Genomic DNA, 22,268 nt, shown 5'->3' with positions numbered 1-22,268 from the left:
TAGCTAGCTTCCATAGCTGCAGCTCTTCTGTTTTGTTTTTAAACCTGGCAACCTCAGGTGTGGCGTAATGTTGGGGAATGAGTAGCAGATTTCCATTATGTACCACACAGTTGTAGTAATAAAATACTGGCTTAAGCTCTGCTGGCAAGAGATGATGGAGCTTGTCCACTTTGCACGTTTCCCTAAATGCAATCATTTTATTTTTATTTACTACTGAAAATACAGTATAATCCTTATTAGTCTAATCCTTATTTTTATACAATTCTAAAACATATGCAGCTCTGCTGCTGTGTTTTTAAACCTGGCAACCTCAGGTGTTGTGTAATGTTGGGGAATGAGTAGCAGATTTTCATTATGTACCACACAGTTGCAGTAATAAAATACTGGCTGAAGCTCTGCTGGCAAGAGATGACGGAGCTTGAACTTTGCATGATTCCTTAATTTCTAAAGTCCTATCCTGATAATTTTATCATCATTTACTACTGAAAATACAGTACAATCCTTATTTGTCTTATAAAATAAACAAATAGTGTGAACAGACAGAAACAAACATCAGATTTGGGCCACTTTGACCTGCTGTGTAAATGTTGTAAATATTTGTCAAATATTTTTAAAAACAACTTGATGTATTTCTCTCCAAAATGTTAGAATTTTTATACAATTCTAAAACATATGCATGCAATGCTGTTGTGTTTTTAAATCTGGCAACCTCAGGTGTGGTGTTATGTTAGGGAATGAGTAGCAGATTTCCATTACATAACAGTTGTAGTAATAAAATACTGGCTGAAGCTCTGTTGAACTTAGAATTTCCTTAATTTCTAAAGTTCCATCCTGATCATTTTATCATCATTCACTACTAAAAATACAGTATAATCCTTATTTGTCTTTTAAAATGATTAAATAACTAGTGTGAGCAGACAGAAACAAACATCAGCTTTGGGCCACTTTTACCTGCTGTGTAAATGTGGCTTCAAAGTGCTGATCTCTACAGAAACTCTCTGCGGATGGAACAGGTGCTCACCAGGTGGGAGGAGTGATGGGGGGGGAGCATGGAAAAAGCTGAGTCAGTAGCCCTCTGCCAACCCGAAGACCTACACCAACCCAGCAGCATTAACCCCGCCTCCTGCTGCCTGTAATGAAGGAGTGTTGAAGGGGAGCGCGAGAGCCGGACGTGCTGAGTAAGAGCTTTTATTTCCTTCAGTGTTACTCCGGCGCGAGTGCACAGGGTCAGGGTTAATATAACATGTCTTTAGTGTCGCAGTGTAGTTTAAATAGTATAAACTGTAAAAATGGCATAAAAAAACTGTTTAACATAAAAAAATACATTTATCAATGATTTACACTTTATTACACAGAACATATTCAGTTAACTTTCACTTTAAGGAACTTTTACTACATTTTATACAATTGTAGACACTAAAATTAAGTTATAAAAATAATTATTAAGTGATTAAATTTTCTTAAAAGTTTTGAAGACATTCTTATTTAATAATTTAGACACTTAACTTGTAAATTTAGCTATTTATATAAAAAATCTGAATAAAAATTCCCTGTCCACCCTGTCATCTTGGGATAACCCCGCCCCTTTAAGAATGCAAATTTACAAGAACTAAAGACGCTTCTTGCTGCATGTTCAGCAATAACTAAAAATATAAATTTTACTTAATATTTCTTATATTGTCTTCATACTGAGCCGAAACAGGTAAAGTTGAAGCCTAATTAAAATACATTTTAAAAATTAATCTTTGAAACAGAACAAAGGTTACCATTGGTTTTAAATTTTGTTAATGAAAACTATGGTTAAAATATATTCATTGACTACCTATTTTTATGAGAAAAACAAATATTAAAATTAATATTTGAAGACAAAATCTATAACAAAATGTATTAAAACTAGGCCAAAGGAAGGTATTAAAATTTAGTATAAAATAGTTATTAATAGTTAATAGTTAATAGTTATAGTTAGTATTGGTTTTATATGTTTTGAACATCTGTTTAATATAAGTTAGCAATACATGATGTCAAAATAATATCACATATTATTACTAAAACTAGACTAAAACTAATAATAAAATGTGAAAAACACATTTCCATGCTAAAATGTAAAAAAGTGATAAAGCTGGAAATTATGATTTAATGATTAGTCTAAAGTCTTATAAACGTTTAAACCCATTTTTGACATTTTTAAGGGTAAAAAAGTCACTGTGTTCTGATAATGACTAATAATAATGTATTGGGTCTCTGGCCGACCTTGACACCAGTTGACAGAATGTTCTGTTCTCTCTCTCTCTCTCTCTCTCTTTCTTTCATTTACTCATTCACTCCCTCCCTCTCTCGCCCCTCCCTCCTTCCTTCCCTACAGTTCCTCCCTGCGTTTCCACAAGTCAGCGGCGGGACTCTGAGCGACACTCTAAACTTCCTCTATTAGAAGCCGAACAGCCAGCAGCGCATTAATTCAGTCTCAGCCGGACTCTCCAATCAACAATGAGCTTCTTATTCCAGCAGAGAGGAGACCAGTATAATGGTGGGGATCTGTACTGGGACCAGTCCATTTACAACACTGGACCCATAAACACTTTAGTGCAAAAAGAGACACTGAAAGATTATAAAACACTTCATACAGACAGACAAACGCACCACAACACACTAGTGTTTAATAGTGTGAATTGTCACTGATCGCTCTTTAATACGGAGATAAAATGCTCTTTTATTACAGCTGTAATTAGTAAAAAGATCCCAGTGAGCTCGTACTTATTGAGCACCAGCCGGTTCAGTAACAGCTTCTTCCATCAGGCCATCAGGCTGCTAAACAGCCCAATACAGGCCACCTCACAGAACCATGAAATTAAGTTTCTTTGTTTTTACCAAATTGAAAACCTCTATAATATAATCAAGAGGAAGATGAACTGCTTGAAATTTTGCACCAGGAGTAAAGCAGCATAAAGTTATCCAAAAGCAGTGAGTAAGACTGGTGGAGGAGAACATGATGCCAAGATAAACATTCCAGAGCTGTATACATGTATAGTTTTGGAAAAAATGAAGAGAGCACTTCAGTTTCTGAATCAGTTTCTCTGATTTTGCTATTTATAGGTTTATGTTTGAGTAAAATGAACATTGTTGTTTTATTCTATAAACTACAGACAACATTTCCCTCAAATTCCAAATACAAATATTCTCATTTAGAGCATTTATTTACAGAAAATGAGAAAAGATGCAGAGCTTTCAGATCTCAAATAATCCAAAGAAATCAAGTTCATATTCATAAAGTTTTAAGAGTTCAGAAATAATCAGTATTTGGTGTAATAATCCTGGTGGTTTTTAATAACAGTTTTCATGCATCTTGGCATCATGTTCTCCTCCGCCAGTCTTACACACTGCTTTTGGACAATGTTATCATCAGTTGTAAAGTAGTGAAGAGGTAGAGTTACAGGTATACAGTGAATAGTGAATATTTGAGTAATGTTCTAATCCAGATTATGAGAAGCAACAACTACTCAGCTAAATAAATTTTCAAGAACTTTGAAAGCACCCTTAAGTGCAGTCTCTGCGAAGAGCATCAAAAACAATATAATGATGAAACCGGCACTCATCAAGAGACAAAGTTGGTTAAAATTAACTGCTCACCATATAAGAGCACCTAAATGCTTCTTCACAGAGTATTTTGTTTGGTTTGTTTAACACTGTTTTTAAGTTACTACATGATTCCTTATGTGTTCCTTCATAATCTGATAAATCACTTTAGCATTAACCTACAATGAAAAAACACTGAATTTAAGTCAAATTAAGTGTACAAACTATTGACTAGTAATGTAGGTTATCTCACTATCCCACTGCTTAAACCCTTACTCACTACTATTGTTCATTTTTTTAGTTTATTGCCGCAAATATAATCGGCAATGTATCAGACTTTAATACTACATGATTAAGTGACTTAAATTCTGTGTGATTATTACTGTTCACACTGCCACACAGGTAGCACACCTGTATCACAGATTGAGCCACATTTACCTGCTGTGTAAACGTAGCCATTGGTCGCCCATCCCCACCCCCTCGGATCTATTCAGCTCTTGTTTTCTAACACGTCCACGTGAACAGTAACACCAAACTGCAGACACCACTATTCCCCTCACATCTGGAGAAGCATTAACCCCCCCCCCCCCCCCCCAAACAGCCCACACACACACACACACACACACACACATTCCAGACAAAAATACTACCTGCCCCAGTGTGGCAGTTGCTGAGCTGGCGGACATGTTTCCCGTTGTGTGAGAGTGTAGGGAAGCCATTTTGCCCCCTGGTGTATAAATCAGATTTATGGCGTTCATTACGGCGGCTGCGATCGGGCAGTAAAGTGGCGGGCGGAGGGTTTGCAATGCCTGCCACACATTTGCATGCTCTCCCTTTACGAGCGTCGCCGTGCCAGGCTGTTTGTGCCAGACCCGGCACTTTAATAATCACACCCGGCACAGCTGTGAACTCTGGGGATACCGGAGAAAAACCTGTAAAAATGAAAAAGCTGAGAAAATGTTTAAGAAAAATTTTAAGACTACTTAATGTTGAACTTCACATATTAACTTCACATATTTTAGTGATCTATAGACGAGTCATCTACTGTGCACCGTACAACCTGTGCAGCTTGATTATGGGCGTGTCAGTGTGTCTTTGCTATCGTAACGACAGGTAAAGTACACCTTGCGTGGCTCAAAATGCAAAGCAAAAAGACACTAATCTACTAATTCTCTAAATTAATCATGGGTGTGATTAATTTTGGGCGTAACGTGAAATAAACTAATCAGAGTGTCTCTTGATCATCATTCTCTTTAAGAGTAGAACCAGGTGAGCTCTGACTTTGGTGGATTGCTATTGTAACGGTGCAGCTACCTGGACGTGTCCAACAAACTCTTCTCAGCAGAGGAAACTGAGCTGCTGGTTGACGCTGTGAAGGAGCTCCAGCAGCTCATTTACGGGAACAGCAATGTTATTTTATTTACTACTCTGTTTATTGTTGATGTAAAATTTAAGTTGGTGAACATGGTGTGCGCTTGTATTGCCAAGATAGCAATGAACGTCTGACCGTTGATGTCTGTCCAGGCAAATTAAACTCAGCAGCTCTACTCCAGCTCAGCCACAGCAACCCCAGCATTCCTGCAGTTCACCAGCAGAACACCAGGCCTGAAGAGCAGAGCAGTGAACGAGAGGAACAGAGGAGGAGGAAGAGTAACGGAAGGAGGGATAGAGGCGAAGGAAGAGCAGTAAAACGACAGCAAATGAGAAGCAGATTAAAGGCAGTTACTGACAGGAAGCGTTCATTTCCTTCCTCGCCACAGCAGACCCCCGCTGAGAGGGCCTGCAATCTGCATGTGTGTGTTGTGTGTGTGTGTTTTGTGTTTGTGTGTGTTTGTTGTTTCCGTGACGATATGGTTCATTGCTATTCTGCCTTTACGCTTTTTTACAGATCTATACAGCTGAACACTGAGAAAAGGATCGAGTCTAGGTCAGGACTAGGTGTCCTGTGGGCAGCATACTATAGACTGTGGCCAGTGTACTGAGGGCAGTGTCCTGTGGGCAGCATACTGTGGGAAGCATCCTGTGGTCAATTTCCTGTGGGCAGCGTTCTGTGGGCAGCATACTATAGGAACAGTCCTGTGGGTAGTGTCCTGTGGGAAGCACATTCTAGGCATCGTCCTATAGACATTGTCCAGTGGACAGCTCCCTGTGGGCAGAGTCCTGTGTGTGATATACTATAGGCACTGTCCTGTGTGCAGTGTTCTGTGAGCAGCATTCTATAGGCATCAACCTAGGGCAGCATCCTATAGGCATCGTCCTGTGGGCAGGGTCCTGTGAGCATCATACTATAGACATCATCCCGTGGGCAATGTCCTGTTGATGGCATACTATATGCAACATACTGTGGGCAGCATCCCGTGGGTAATATACTACATGCCTTGTCCTGTGTGCATCGTCCTGTGGGCAGCATACTTAAGGCATCGTCCTATAGGAATAGTCCTGTGGTCAGTGTCCTGTGGGCAGCATACTTAAGGCCTCGTCCTATAGGAATAGCCCTGTGGTCAGTGTCCTGTGGGCAGCATACTTAAGGCCTCGTCCTATAGGAATAGCCCTGTGGTGTAAGCAGCATACTATAGACATCGTCCTGTGGGCATCATCCACTGGGCAGTGTCCTGTTGACATAAGCTGAGCTAAAGCAAATTTAACTGCTGTTAAACATGGTGTAGTAAGCATGGAGTAACAGGAGATCTCAGAACAAACCATACGATGGTTCGGTTCATGCGTCTCCCTCTCTTTCGATCCGATGGATGAGTCTGGGTTTGGCGTTGTGCCAAAAGTTTGGTGGAGGGGGGATAATTATTATTATGGTGCTTCTAAAAGAATGGTCAAAAATCCCCATAAACACACTCCTAAACCTTGTGGAAAGCCCTCCCAGAAAAGTAGATTTATGGTAATATAGTGTATATTTAATGAGTTTATTTCTGCATGATTGAACTGAAGGTTTATTTATTTACAGTTTATTCTTTGAGGACGAGAGTCTCTGACCTACATTCAGCAGATCAGCTGTGAACTCCGGCTGTATGCAGATCTGGGGGCATCACGACGCGGGCGGCATCTGCGCCAGTCCTGCCAGTCCAGCCCCGCCCGCCGCCTGAGCTCAACATCACAGGATCTGCCGACCAATCACCTCACTTCCCTCTATAAACCCACTGTTCAGTGGGAGAGGAGACAGCCACCATGGAGCCAGGCCAGTCATTCCTGAGCTGTCTGTCCTCCAGATCAGACAGACAGGCCTCTCACGACTCCACTAACTAATATAATTTAATTTATTCAGTTATTTAATGTATTTACTACATTGTAGATTAATATCAAAGTCATTAAATCAATTAAGTGACACGTAGGGGAATTATAAGGGAATTATGTAGTAAAGAGTAAAAAAGTGTTATTCCTCCACATTAATCCCCTGATCTAAAGCTGATGAACTGAGATGGGGATTTGATGAGGTGATTTAATTGGGATGAGCTGGAGCTTCACAGCGTGAAGGAAAGAAAAGCAGCAGCTATTGTTCAGCACCTCCAGGAACTCCTTCCTTCAAGATGCTGAGAAAACTATTCCAGGTGACTCTCCCTCATGAAGACACTGAGATTAAAGTCTGCAGATCTGTCTATAAAGAGAAATGTGCTGGTTTCTTTAACCCTTTCTGTTCCTGTATAGCTTTAATAGAGTCTTCAATATTAAATTTACAATGTAACAAAAATCATAAAAAGTAAGAAAACACAATGAATGCGAAGAGGTGTGCCCAAACTTTTGACTGGTACTGTATATTTTGGCTTACTTTGTCTTTCCTTGTCGCAAATTAGGACTAATAAATAGGGGTGTAAGAAAATATTGATATATCGAAGCATTGCAATATTTTGTTAAGCAATATTTTATCAATTCTCTAAAACACAGTATCAGTTTAATATCAGTTTATCAGGAAAAGTAGAGAGAGGTAGAGTGAGGTAAGGCAGGTATAAAAAGGGATTTCTCTGATATTAATGACTACAGACTTCTTCCTATGATGAATCTAGACTATAAAATCTTCGCTAAAAAAAAGTAAGGCAGGAAGCAGAGTGTGGTTAAAGCAGAGTGAGGTAGAGCAAGGTAAAGATACCTAACTATCATTATCTCTCAGATGTGTTCTTTGTCTTTTGTTATCATAAATTAGGTCCTAAATATTGAACAAATCATGAAACATAAAAATGAGACACTAATAAATAGGGTTAGAGGAAAATAATTGATATACAGTATCGAAGTATTGACATATTTATTTAAAGCAATACTTTATAAATTCTCTAAAACACATAGACTTATGACTATTTTAGTAGTTGACTAATCGGCTGATTATTTTACATTACATTACATTACATTACATTACATTACATTTGGCAGACGCTTTTGTCCAAAGCGACTTACAATAATGAAGTACAAAAGTAATAGGAATTTAGATAACCCGTTTTTAGATAGGGCTTAAAGGAGGTCAAAGGGAAATAATAGGATAGAGGAGTGAAGGAGGGGAAGAAGGAAATGGGGTTAGAAGTAGTTAGTGTGTTAGAGGTGTTAGGAGAGTAAGTGCTCTTTGAAGAGCTCTGTCTTCAGGAGTTTATTAAAGATAGTGAGAGATTCTCCTGATCTGGTAGTAGAAGGTAGTTAGTTAGAGGTGTTAGGAGAGTAAGTGCTCTTTGAAGAGCTCTGTCTTCAGGAGTTTATTAAAGATAGTGAGAGATTCTCCTGATCTGGTAGTAGAAGGTAGTTAGTTAGAGGTGTTAGGAGAGTAAGTGCTCTTTGAAGAGCTCTGTCTTCAGGAGTTTATTAAAGATAGTGAGAGATTCTCCTGATCTGGTAGTAGAAGGTAGTTAGTTAGAGGTGTTAGGAGAGTAAGTACTCTTTGAAGAGCTCTGTCTTCAGGAGTTTATTAAAGATAGTGAGAGATTCTCCTGATCTGGTAGTGGAAGGTAGTTTGTTCCACCATTGGGGAACTCTGTATGAGAACAGTCTGGATTGCTTTGTGTGAATGTGTGTTACTTCAGGAGTGATCAGTGCAGGCAGGAAGGAGCTGTTCTGTCATCACCTTGTAGGCGATAGTAAGAGTTTTGAATTTGATGTGAGCATCAACTGGTAGCCAGTGTAGCTCGTGCCCGTTTCGGTTGGTTGAAGACCAGACGTGCTGCTGCGTTCTGGATCATCTGGAGTTTGTTAAATTAGTCGATTAGTCGCAATTATTTTTTGTGATGTCCTCCATTTGTACATCCTACTGGTGAGGACAGCTAAACATTTAGGCCCTAAGACCAGTTTTGAGTACATTTTGATAGTTTCTTGTACCTATATTAAACTGAAAATGTTGACAATGAAATTCTGGTCGTCGATTACACCGACTAATCGTTGCAGCCCTAAGTATCAGTTTAAATTATTAGTTGACATGTCAGATATGGTTAATTTAGTGTTGTGTTTAACCCCCACTCACTAGATAACAGTTTACTCCTGCTGTTTTTATTGGATAAAAAGAAAATGTTAATTTTACTCAGATTACTATGATATTGTGATTTTATACTTCAATACAACAGTTTTCACCATAAACTCTCCACATGGCTAATCAACCAAAATCAATCAGTGTAAAGACAAATGTGTGCAAATCAGATATTTCACAGAATCATCTCAACACAGCAGTTTTTCTTCCTTTACTCCATCTCATACACACACACTCACACACACACACACACACACTGGTCTGCAGGGGAGGTGGGATGAACCCCTTGCTGTTTTAAGAGAGCATACAGGAAAGCTCCCAAACCCCGTCAGCTCATTAAACCCTCAGAGCCTGTCTACATCCTCACACACACACTTCCTCATCCTCACACACACACACTCACACACACACACACATTCACTTGTTCAGGACAGGATATGACCATGACCTGAGGCGGCCTGAAACGAGACGACAGAAAACGATTGAAAAACCTCCCAGCAAAGCCGAAACACCAGACAATTACAGTCATAATAACATCTAGAGTAAAACAGAACCAGACAGAGTGAGGTAGAGTGATGGTGGAGTGAGGTAGAGTCATGATAGGGTGATGATAGAGTGAGGTAGAGTGAGAGAGTGGTGTAAAGTCAATGTAGAGTGAGGTAGAGTGATGGTGGAGTGAGGTAGAGTCATGATAGGGTGATGATATAGTGAGGTAGAGTGAGAGAGTGGTGTAAAGTCAATGTAGAGTGAGGTAGAGTGATGGTGGAGTGAGGTAGAGTCATGATAGGGTGATGATAGAGTGAGGTAGAGTGAGAGAGTGGTGTAAAGTCAATGTAGAGTGAGGTAGAGTCATGGTGGAGTGAGGTAGAGACATGATAGGGTGATGATAGAGTGAGGTAGAGTGAGAGAGTGGTGTAAAGTCAATGTAGAGTGAGGTAGAGTCATGATAGCGTGATAGAGCGAGGTAGAGTGAGAGAGTGGTGTAAAGTCAATGTAGAGTGAGGTAGAGTCATGGTGGAGTGAGGGAGAGTCATGATAGGGTGATGATAGAGTGAGGTAGAGTGAGAGAGTGGTGTAAAGTCAATGTAGAGTGAGGTAGTCATGGTGGAGTGAGGTAGAGACATGATAGGGTGATGATAGAGTGAGGTAGAGTGAGAGAGTGGTGTAAAGTCAATGTAGAGTGAGGTAGAGTGATGGTGGAGTGAGGTAGAGTCATGATAGGGTGATAGAGCGAGGTAGAGTGAGAGAGTGGTGTAAAGTCAATGTAGAGTGAGGTAGAGTCATGGTGGAGTGAGGTAGAGTCATGATAGGGTGATGATAGAGTGAGGTAGAGTGAGAGAGTGGTGTAAAGTCAATGTAGAGTGAGGTAGAGTCATGGTGGAGTGAGGTAGAGACATGATAGGGTGATGATAGAGTGAGGTAGAGTGAGAGAGTGGTGTAAAGTCAATGTAGAGTGAGGTAGAGTCATGATAGCGTGATAGAGCGAGGTAGAGTGAGAGAGTGGTGTAAAGTCAATGTAGAGTGAGGTAGAGTCATGGTGGAGTGAGGGAGAGTCATGATAGGGTGATGATAGAGTGAGGTAGAGTGAGAGAGTGGTGTAAAGTCAATGTAGAGTGAGGTAGAGTCATGGTGGAGTGAGGTAGAGACATGATAGGGTGATGATAGAGTGAGGTAGAGTGAGAGAGTGGTGTAAAGTCAATGTAGAGTGAGGTAGAGTCATGATAGCGTGATAGAGCGAGGTAGAGTGAGAGAGTGGTGTAAAGTCAATGTAGATTGAGGTAGAGTCATGGTGGAGTGAGGTAGAGTCATGATAGGGTGAGGCAGAGCACGTAACATAGAGAGAGGTAGAGTGTGGAAGATCGAGGTAGAGTAAAGTAGATGAAGGTAGAGTGAAGTAGAGCGAGGTAGATAGAGATACAATGTGAGAGTGGAGTAGAGTGTGGTAGCGTGAGATAATGCAAGAAAGAATGAGAAAGAATGAGGTAGAGTGAGGTACAGCAAGGTAGAGCAAGGTTCAGTGAGGTAGAGTGATGTAGTGTGGGGTTCAGTAATGGTACGGAGAGGTAGAGTGGTGGTTCAGTGAGATAGGGTGAGATAAATCAAGAAACAATGAGAGAGTAATGTAGAGTGATAGTATACTGAGATAGAGCGAGATAAAGCGAGAAAGAATGAGATAAAGTGAGGTAGAGTGAGGTAGAGTGAATGTATAGTGAGATTGAGCGAGATAAAGCAAGAAAGAATGAGGTAGAGTGACATAGAGTGACGTAGAGTGATGGTATAGTGAGACAGAGTGAGATACAGCAAGAAAGAATGAGATAAAGTGAGGTAGAGTGAAGGTATAGTGAGATTGAGCAAGATAAAGCAAGAAAGAATGAGATAAAGTGAGGTAGAGTGAGGTAGAGTGAATGTATAGTGAGATTGAGCGAGAGATAAGGCAAGATAAAGCAAGAAAGAATGAGATAGAGTGACGTAGAGTGATGGTATAGTGAGATAGAGTGAGATAAAGCAAGAAAGAATGAGATAAAGTGAGGTAGAGTGAGGTAGAGTGAGAATATAGTGAGATAAGGCAAGATAAAGCAAGAAAGAATGAGATAGAGTGACGTAGAGTGATGGTATAGTGAGATAGAGTGAGATAAAGCAAGAAAGAATGAGATAGAGTGAGGCAGAGTGACGGTTCTAAAGGATCTCCACTCTTCTCATAACATTAACTGGCAAAGAGATCCAAAAATAACCTCAACGCCCACCACCTCTCTCTCTCTCTCTCTTCTCTCTCTCTCTCTCTCTCTCTCTCTCTTCTCTCTCTCTCTCTCTCTCTCTCTCTCTCTCTTCTCTCTCTCTCTCTCTCTCTCTCTCTCTCTCTCTGAACTGAAGCTTTGTTCCGCTTCATGAACTCCATCCATCCATCCCTCCGTTTTTTATAAAACACATCCTCGGCCGTTTCTGTCTCTGGAAGCTAAATGAACAGAAGCAGAGTTCAAGTGTAGCTCAGGGGCTGAATAAGCAGCGGCACTTTTTAATCAATGAATATAATTATCACACCAGATAACATCTTCTGAAGGGGAGCCAAAGACAATCAGGGTAAAGTTCATTTTCCCAAAAAACGCAAAAACGCACTTTAAAGCAGCACTGATCTAATCTTACACTGCAGCAGAACGTCCTATAATTCACTAAAATACAGGATTTTACCCATTTTTCATCTTTAAATGTATGTATAATATTAATTTTACTATGTCTAATAAATTATTTTACCAATAAATTATTGTAAGAGTATTTTACAAAAGTGATTACACCCATTACATTGCTGCATATATTTTATTATATCCTTTTTTATGGGCAAAATGAAGCGTGGACCGTTTCTGTGCTCTTCACCCCAGCTGCCATTCTTTTTGTAGGTCACTTAATCCCTTAATTTACAGACCTGAACCCCATTAAAAACCTCTGGAATATAATCAAGAGGAAGATGGATGATCACAAACCATCAAACCACCAAACTGAACTGCTTTAATTTTTGCCCTAGGAGTAAAGCAACATAATCTCACCCAAAAGCAGTGTGTAAGACTGGTGGAGGAGAACATGATGCCAAGATGCATGAAAAAAAAAACTGTGATTATTAATATTATTTTTCCCAGTTTTTGTAAATAAATGCTCTAGATGACGATATTTTAATAAGGAATTTGGGAGAAATGTTGTCTGTAGTTTATAGAATAAAACAATAATGTTAATTTTACTCAAACATAAACCTATAAATAGCAAAATCAGAGAAATTAAACCTTTTTGAAGTCATTTTAATTGTTTTTCTAGTGCTATTGCTGTAATACTGATCCAACCAACACCATTTTCTCAAAACCCAAACGATTTAATCCATCTCCTCACACACTTTTACACACTCTTAAACACACACACACACCAGCCGTCCTACCTCGTGTGTTGGTTGCCATGTCTGCCACCTTTTGAAAGGCATCCAGGAAGGCCACGGCTGCCAGCACTGTGGTTCTGAAATAATAATAATAATAATACAGAAATGATGGCATTAGCTTTTGGCTAATCCTCCGGTCATAAACCTGTAATATATGTGCCATCAGAACCGGAGCGGGTCTCACCGGAGCTGGGCGTGAAGCTTCGTAGCCTTGGCACTGAAGTCCTCCCAGACGGGATACGAACACTGCAACAGAACAAAGACACACACCAGATCAGCTTATATATACTGTACGGGTTCATATGTGTTTATTAAACTGCAAATACTGAATAGAAGGCTGGAATCATAGTTATAAAGTGTTATAACAGGGTTATAACTCAGAACGCACTGAATTATATTAAATTAGACTGAGATTTGCACTATTGTGCAGAGTACAGGTACAGAGCCAATGATATGCAGTTAACATCTAATCAGAAATAGGATATACAGTATTATTTTACATAAATTAAAATAGCAACAATGGCATAACTAGAATAGCACTGCTACTACAAATTTACGTTTACCTCAGCCCTGCTGAGGTAAATTTATGATTAGAATAGCACTGCTCAAGTAAACGTATGATTAGAACAGCACTGCTGAGGTAAATGCATGATAAGTGTAACACTGCTGAGGTAAATGTATGATTAGAATAGCACTGCTGAGGTAAATGCATGATTAGAATAGCACTGTTTAGGTAAATTCATAATTAGGATACCACTGTTGAGGTAAATGCATGATTAGAACAGCAGTGCTGAAGTGAATCCATGATAAAGACACCACTGTTTAGGTAAATGCATGATTAGAATATAATTAATGGCGTAAATGTATGATTAGAATAGAATAAATGGCATGAATGTATGATTAGAATAGCACTGCTGAGGAAATGTATGACTAGAATAGCACTGCTGGGGTAAATTAATAAAAAGAATAGCACTGCTGAGGTAAATGCATTCATACATGAATACATGAATTTCATGATTATAATTGAATGAATGGTGTAAATGCATGATTAGAATAGCACTGTTTAGGTAAATGCATGATTAGAATAGCACTGTTTAGGTAAATGCATGATTAGAATAGCACTGTTGAGGTAAATGCATGATTAGAATAGCACTGTTTAGGTAAATGCATGATTAGAATAGCACTGTTTAGGTAAATGCATGATTAGAATAGCACTGTTTAGGTAAATGCATGATTAGAATAGCACTGCTTAGGTAAATGCATGATTAGAATAGCACTGTTTAGGTAAATGCATGATTAGAATAGCACTGTTTAGGTAAATGCATGATTAGAATAGCACTGTTTAGGTAAATGCATGATTAGAATAGCACTGTTTAGGTAAATGCATGATTAGAATAGCACTGTTTAGGTAAATGCATGATTAGAATAGCACTGTTGAGGTAAATGCATGATTAGAATAGCACTGTTGAGGTAAATGCATGATTAGAATAGCACTGTTTAGGTAAATGCATGATTAGAATAGCACTGATGAGGTAAATGCATGATTAGAATAGCACTGTTGAGGTAAATGCATGATTAGAATAGCACTGTTTAGGTAAATGCATAATTAGAATAGCACCGTTTAGGTAAATGCATGATTAGGATACCACTGTTGAGATGAATTCATGTATGTGTGAACCTGTGAAAGCCATGTTTGGCCACATGTGCAATTTGAATGCATTTCTAATGTTATAGCACCTTTATAACACTGTTATAAGGCTGTAAAACTGTCCTTTACTAAAATTGAAGCTGGAATAGAGGTCAGGAATAGGCATGCTAGGCTAATTTACACTTTGTGCAATCTGCAAATGTGTGTGTGTGTGTTGCCCTGCAGCAGGATGAGGGGTGGCGTCCCACGATAAGAGGACAAGCTGCATACGAGGCTCTCTGCCTTGTTGCCACGGAAACAGAGAGGGCACACCAGTTTCTGTGATGCCCACTTTAAAAAAAGATCAGCGGCGGCTCGACCCGAGGATGCCATCCCCCTAACACACAACATCAAAGAACACGAAAGCTAGCCATTAGCATCTTCTGCTGATTACTGTCCGATCTGAGACAATAGCGCTCTGAAATTACATCGTTAATTAACGATAATTGGATAATTACGACAAATCGGTGAATCTTACCCTCAAAATTTTCTGAGATACTGATTTTTGGTTTAAAATAGATCACTCTGTGTTTAATACATTTAATAATTTTTTTTTACTGAATTACATAAATAAAGTAACGATTTAATGATATTTCGATTTTTATGCACTAGTATGTTACATATGACCAGTTATGAGTAAGATAAGAAGATCCAAATAAAAAACATGAATAGATCAAAGGCATTCAGATAAAATCATCTCAAATGTCCTCAACTGCACTCTGGTGATATTATGTCATTACTAAGGCTGGGCATTACAGTACATCACATTTTTTGTAAATACAGCTCTGAAAAAGAGTAAGAGAATAAGAGAGCACTTAAAAATGATGAGTTTCTTTGATTTTACCAAATTAAAAACCTCTGGAATATAATCAAGAGGAAGATGGATGATCACAAGCCATCAAACCACCAAACTGAACTGCTTGAATTTTTACACCAGGAGTAAAGCAGCATAAAGTTATCCAAAAGCAGTGTGTAAGACTGGTGGAGGAGGAGAACATGATGCCAAGATGCATGAAAAAAAATGTGATTAAAAACCACCAGGATTATTCCACCAAATATTGATTATTTCTGAACTCTTAAAACTTTATGAATATGAACTTGTTTTCTTTGTATTATTTGAGGTCTGAAAGTTCTGCATCTTTTTTGTTATTTTAGCCATTTCTCATTTTCTGCAAATAAATGCTCTAAATGACTCAATTTTTATTTGGAATTTGAAAAAAAATTCTGTAGTTTATAGAATAAAACAACAATGTTCATTTTAGTCATACATGTGTTCATATCATGCGCTGTCCTCATATCTACACAGCTGCGGAGGATTTATTTCTAGTTAAATATCTGCTTTATCCCATCAGGGGTTTGTGTGGAAAGTGCTGGGAACCATGCTTGAACGTTTTATTTAGTATGAGCTTAGTCAGTCCTCAGAGGAATGTTTAGAAAATATGCGCGTGTTGGTATGTGGAAGGCACCGATAGCCAAGGTAAGACAGATAAACACTTCAGAAATGAGTAGCATTTTTGGATATTTCAGATTCAAAATATGCAATGTCTGTATGTAAAGTTGTAAAATCGCGATTACTCCATTTTGAACATGCATTAAAACTGTCATTCGAATTAACCGAAATAATCGTCAAAATTGACCAGCACTATACGATAATTAAAACACTGGCAGCATTTTTTTTACAGAAAATGATTTGTTACCCCTACAAGTTATGTTCCCTTGCCTTAAACTACATTAAATGACTTTACTACAGTTACTACATTATACTCAGTCCTCTTAATCGCTGTCCAGGCTCCCGTTGTGTACCTGTACAGCAGGACAGAGGAGGTGTGCTTGGTCATGGGTTTCTTTGTTAGCCGTGTTAGCGTGCAGGCTAAGGCAAGCCCTGAGTGCAGCAGATCAGACGGCTGCGTAGCGAGGGGTGAAATTAGCCTCACTTCAGAGCACAGCTGGAGGTCAGGATTCAGCTCAACGTTCAGACTCACACTAACGCCACTGTCCTAACACCCCCCACACTGCCTCGCCTCGCCTCACCACCCAAACACGACTAAACCCCCCCCTGCACACCCTGCTTCCTCACGACTTACCTCCACTACTACCCTCACCACAATACCCCCATCCCCTCGGCCTGAAGGAGGCAGGGAGGGGGGCAGAGACACAGTGGGCACGTAAAAGAAATGATTTCGATTGGAAATGAAAAGGTCTGACTCAGGGGGATGGGAGGCAAACAGCGGATGGGAAGGAAATAAGAAGAGAAAGGAACAATAAAGAACAATAGAAAAGACCGTAAACCAGCGCCGGACAGAGAGGGCACAGGAGAGTCACTGGTGACAACGGCGAAAAACATAATCTTCTTCAGGCTTTCAGAGGAAATTAACGTTGCTGATTTAAGGTATTCCCTCAGGGTTCATGTTCCTGAAGGGCAACTATCAGATCTATATAAATGTCAACTGTGGGAGACAAAAGCGGAATAGAATTGGAAGTGAAGGAATCGCAAAGGACAATAAGATGGATGCAGCATTTTGTGGTTAAAAAACCCCAGAACAATGATGCTGTGCCTGAACCTTCAAATTGTACCTTCATTGAAGGGGTACCTATCAAAAAGACACTAGTGAGTGCAGAAGTATAGGGAAAGAACCTCTACATAAGACCAAACTGGCTAATAAGTATACTAAACCTAGACCTTGAGAACCCCCAACCCTGTTAAGTTCAGGTTTTCGCTTGCTCAGTAAAGAACCCCCTTCCTGGGAAAAAATGTCCTGGAATTTGCAAGGCAGGGAGATCTCCATGAATCAAGAAAAATTTAGGAATTTGCAGGTTAATAGGTTTCTCAAGCGAGAAAAGGGAAACCCTCAAATTTGCAGGGTACAGGGTTCTTCAGAGACCAAGGAAAACCCTCAAATTCGCAGAGTAGAGACTTCTCCAGGGACAAAAAAACTAGGGAGTTCTTCATGAATGAAGAAAAATCCAGGAATTAGCAAGTAAATGGGTTCTCAAGTGAGAAAAGGGAAAGCCTCAAATTTGCAAAGTAAGCCATTCTTCTGGGAGCAAGGAAAATTCAGACTAAGACTAAGGGACTAAGAAACCCCTAGTATTTGCATGGTTGGGGGCTATCCATGAATCAAGGAAAACCCTGAAACTTGCAGCAGGGTTGGAGGTTCTTTAGGGAACACGGAAAACGTTGACATTTGTAGATTAGGAGTTTTTTTCAGGAAGCAAACAAACCATGAAATTTGTAGTACAGGGGGTTCTTAAATTAGCAATAAAATCTCTGAAATTTGCAGGGTTGTGAGTTCTTCAGAGAGCAAAGAAAACCCTCAAATTCGCAGAGTAGAGACTTCTCCTGGGACTAAAAAACTAGTGAGTTCTCCATGAATCAAGAAAAACACAGGCATTTGCAGGGTAATGGGTTCTCAAGTGAGAGAAGAAACTCCCTGAAATTTGCAGGGTAGGGGGTTCTTCTGAGAGCAAGGAAAATTCTGACATTTGTAGGATAAAGGGTCCTCCAGGGACTAAGGAACCCCTAGAATTTGCATGGTTGGGGCTATCCATGAATCAAGGACAACACTGAAATTTGCAACAGGGTTGGAGGTTCTTTAGGCAATAAGGAAAACATTGACATTTGTAGATTGGGAGTTTTTTTCAGGAAGCAAACAAACCATGAAATTTGTAGTATAGGGGTTTCTTAAATTAGCAATAAAATCTCTGAAATATGCAGGGTACAGGGTTCTTTAGAGAGCAAGGAAAACCACTTAAATTCACAGAGTAGAGACTTCTCCTAAGACTAAAAAACTAGGGAATTCTCCATGAATGAAGAAAAATCCAGGAATAAGCAAGTAAATGGGTTCTCAAGTGAGAAAAGGGAAACCCTCAAATTAGCAGAGTAAGGCGTTCTTCTGGGAGCAAGGAAAATTCTGACATTCTTAGGATAGTGGGTCCTCCAGGGACTAAGGAACCCCTAGTATTTGCATGGTTGGGGCTATCCATGAATCAAGGAAAACCCTGAAACTTGCAGCAGGGTTGGAGGTTCAAAGGAAAACTTTGACATTTGTAGATTAGGAGTTTTTTTCAGGAAGCAAACAAACCCTGACATTTTTAGGATACAGGGTTCTTTAAGGAGCAAAGAAAACCTTGACATTTGTTGTATAGGGGGTTCTCCAGGAAGCAAGAGAAAACCCAGAAGTTCCCAAAGTAACAGGTTTTTTTATGGAGAAACGGGAAACCCCTTAAAAACTTAACTAAACTAAACTAAAACTAAGATTTACATGGTAGGGGCTATCCTTGAACCAAGCAAACCCCTAACAATTGCAGAGTATGGGGTTATTAAACATTTTAGGGTGGCAGGTTCTCCAGTTCTCCAGTGAATAAGCTAAACTATGAAATTTGCAGCATATGGGCTTCTCTAGAGAGTAGGCAAATCCTAAAATAGCAGGATATGGGGTTAACCAGGGAGCAGGCAAAAACCTGAAATTTATAAGGTAGGAGGTTCTTCAGGAAGCAAGGAAAACTCTAAACTTTGCAGGGTAAGGGCTTCTCTTTGGAGTCAGTTCTCCAGGGAATAAGCTAAACTATAAAATTTCCAAGGTAGGAGGTTCTTAAATTAGCAATAAACCCCCTGAAATTTGGAGGGTATGGGGTTCTTCATGGACTAAGAAAACCCCTAAAATTTGTCTGGAGGGGGCTATCCATGAATCAAGGAAATTCCTGAAATTTGTAGGGTAGAGGCCTCTCTAGAGAGTAAGCAAATCCCTACAAATTGCAGGGTGTGGGGTTATCCAGGGAGGAGGTTCTTCAAGAAGCAAGGAAAACCTTGAAAATTACAGGGTGGGTTTTTATTTCTAGAGAGTAAACCAATCCCTAGAGATTGGGGGTTCGCCAACGAAACAGGGAAGACCCTGAAATGTACAGGGTACGGCATTCTTTAATACACTAAGCAAACAAGCAAAACTATAAAATTAGCAATATATCCCCTGAAATTTGCAGGGTAGGGGGTTCACCAGGGAGCAAAGCAAATCTCTGAAATTGTACAAGAAGATATTTCTCTAGGGAGCAAGGAAATTCCTAGAATTTGATTCTCCAGGAAACAAGAGATACCCTGAAATTTGCCAAAATGTCAGCAGTAAGTAATAGCGCTTATGGGATGCTCAGCATTTTAAAATACACTTTTCCAAATGAACCAAACTCAAAAGGAATGAGGAAAAAGGCTAGTGTAAAAACATTTTAGGAAGTAAATTTCTGAAATCAAGCTTGTGCTTTTCATTAGCTTTGAGTTTAATGTTCTAAAATGGGAAACAATCATCAAAGATATCAAAGATATTAAAGACAAAGGAACCACAGGAAAGACAGTAAACCTGTCCAGGACGGAGACAGCACAATGGAGAGTCAGTAGTGACGGCAGAGGCAGAGCAGTGGATGTTTGGGAAGGGAGACTGTGGGCATCTTCCCGTTTGATCCACTGTCTCATTCGGCCTGTTTGATGTTGGCTAATTCGCTCTGAAGCTGAAGCGTGATATTCCCAGTGGAACCCCCTGCACTGTTTGAAGTGCTCTAATCTGGGGTGCAGGCCTGAGGTCCGCCGTACTAAAGGGGGGCTTGAGGGCGAGAGATAAGAAGGCGAAGAAAGAGAGAGATCCGACCCCCCTCCTTTATCCCGGGACACCCTCTCTCACCTCATTAGCATATTCTCTTGGCTAATCCAATAGGAGCGCAGGGCAATCCCATTTATGCAAAGACGGTCGACTGTCGGCCGACTCGATTTCAGCTTTGCAATTTACAGTCTTCCTCTTGGCATTTTTCCCTCTCTCTCTTTCTCTTTCTTTCTTTCTATCTTTCTTTCTTTGGCTCGCCAAGTGATCCACAAACAATAGGATAAGTACCTGCCTCCACGGCACACTCTCCGCAGCGAGGGATGCTGGGATGCAGGGTAAGGAAGCAGGCTATTTTCGGGTTAGTCTAACCAAGTGGAAGAACGGCATTAAAGGTGCATTTTAATCAGGGCAAGGAAACAAACAGAAGGCTGGCAAACGATAAAAACAATAAAAAAACACAAAGGCAGCCCTGTTTCATTGTGAAGTAAGTCATGATTAAGATGAGCCCGAGACTTGGAACACCACATTGATCCTAAGAAGGATTTCGATTAAACTGAATTAAACAGATCCATATAGTAGGCCAATTTGCAGCTTAGTCAATGCTTCTATTGATCATCTATAGGACAGCACGGTATACACTGCGGGGTTTCAATAAATTAGCCCACTTTGATTGTAGGCACAGCTAAATACAACGTTTATATACAGATAAACCAATCCCGTTTTTCGTTTGTAGCACAACCCTTTGTTTTCAATTGTCACCCTTCCCTATGAGGCTGAATTGCATTAAGGGGAGTGTTTGAAATCCTATGAAATGGGACAACTCTTCAAGAGGCCAATATGTTGTCCAAATAAATAAATAAATAAGAAAACCTAAAATTCATAAGGTAGGAGGTTCTTCAGGCATCAAGAAAAAATCCATTACTGCTGGCGCAGGCTGCTACGATTTATCGGGGTAAATTATGTTCAGTGTCACCCAGTCTGAAGGGTGTTTGTTGGACAAAATGTTTACATTTCTGGATCTCTGAACGCTATGGGAGAATGGAGGTGTGCTATTCATCAAAAGTAAGAACTTTTTATCATGTTTTACTACAGCAGAAGTCCATTTACACCAGAGTTCTCCTTTAAATATAGCAGCCTCAATATCTGCTGCTATAGCTAGTTACCAAGTTATACTATTCGCATATAGTATACTAGTATATACTGTTTACCTGACTGCTGAATCATTATTGGACAGGTGGCTTAGTCTTCAGCATTATGTGTAAGTAGTGCCATCTACTTATCTTTCTTAAATATGCACTTTTAACACGCTTTTCCTTTCCTAAATAACTCACATGAAGTTGCTTAATCCCACCTTAAATGCTGCTAATTTACCATTCCGCCTTAAACGCCGCTGTCGCGGCACTCAGGCTTCAGGCTGTAGATACTGTGGCGCTTTTAAGGTGGAACAGAAGATTCAAATGAGAATTCATGTTCTGTTTTATATGGACTGTTTGTGATTTCTGCAGCCTAAAGAGAAATGTGTAAAACTCTTAAAAATTTATCATCTACTACTATCAACTACAGTCTAAAAAGGGAACTGTGTTTTAACGTAGAGAAAATTTGTTTTAATGCACGGAAACTGTTAAGGTGGAATGGAAATGTGAACAAGAATCTAAAAGCTTCATACGCTGCAGTAAGTTAGACCTAGTGAGGAATTAGTTACTCAATTTATTTAGAACTAAATAACAAATGATTCCTGTGGGAGAGTATGGGAGTATGAATTCAAATTTAATGGTGAGAAAGCTGAAGAAAGATAGCAGCCAGTAGCTTAGTGTGTGTGTGTGTGTTTTTGCAGGATTAACTGTGGATTTTGCTGTATAATATATTATTCATGAGTATATATGAGTATGTATATATTGTGTGGTATGTAAGTGCTACATAAGCTGATTTAATATATTAATAAATACTTGACCCCACCCCAAGAATCATTGTATAATTCGCACCCTGGGTTAAGGGTTAGTGGTAGACACAAGTGGTAAAATGGTACTGGGTTTATCTATGAAGTCTAGATGAATGTCAGCTATC

At 39.6% G+C, this 22,268-nt stretch overlaps 1 protein-coding gene and 1 long non-coding RNA gene across 9 annotated transcripts in view; one reads left to right on the top strand and one right to left on the bottom strand.

The window, feature by feature from the left end:
• Positions 1-22,268, bottom strand: part of mtss1lb (MTSS I-BAR domain containing 2b) — a 131,774-nt gene that overhangs the window by 93,120 nt on the left and 16,386 nt on the right. For all 6 annotated transcript variants that reach the window (XR_007429061.1, XR_007429060.1, XM_022685869.2 and 3 more), the window contains exons 2-3: positions 13,117-13,178; positions 12,936-13,009 (exon numbers count right to left, since the gene is read on the bottom strand). Coding sequence is in view for 4 of the 6 variants with exons in the window: in XM_022685869.2 (XP_022541590.2) it covers positions 12,936-13,009; positions 13,117-13,178 (136 nt within the window). In the remaining 2 variants the exon portion in view is untranslated. The remainder of the gene's footprint in view (positions 1-12,935; positions 13,010-13,116; positions 13,179-22,268) is intronic.
• LOC125787157 (uncharacterized) lies at positions 9,610-10,593 on the top strand. 3 transcript variants are annotated; one of them, XR_007429097.1, is made up of 3 exons: positions 9,610-9,675; positions 10,020-10,111; positions 10,543-10,593. It is a non-coding gene; the product is annotated as an uncharacterized LOC125787157 (long non-coding RNA). The 3 variants fall into 3 exon arrangements; XR_007429096.1 differs by lacking the exon at positions 9,610-9,675 and adding an exon at positions 9,881-9,951; XR_007429098.1 differs by lacking the exons at positions 9,610-9,675; positions 10,543-10,593 and adding exons at positions 9,881-9,951; positions 10,291-10,338.

This window comes from Astyanax mexicanus, chromosome 23 (genome assembly GCF_023375975.1).
Source record: "Astyanax mexicanus isolate ESR-SI-001 chromosome 23, AstMex3_surface, whole genome shotgun sequence".
NCBI classification, from domain to species: Eukaryota; Metazoa; Chordata; class Actinopteri; order Characiformes; family Acestrorhamphidae; genus Astyanax; species Astyanax mexicanus.
This window is presented reverse-complemented; position numbering and strand designations above follow the sequence as displayed.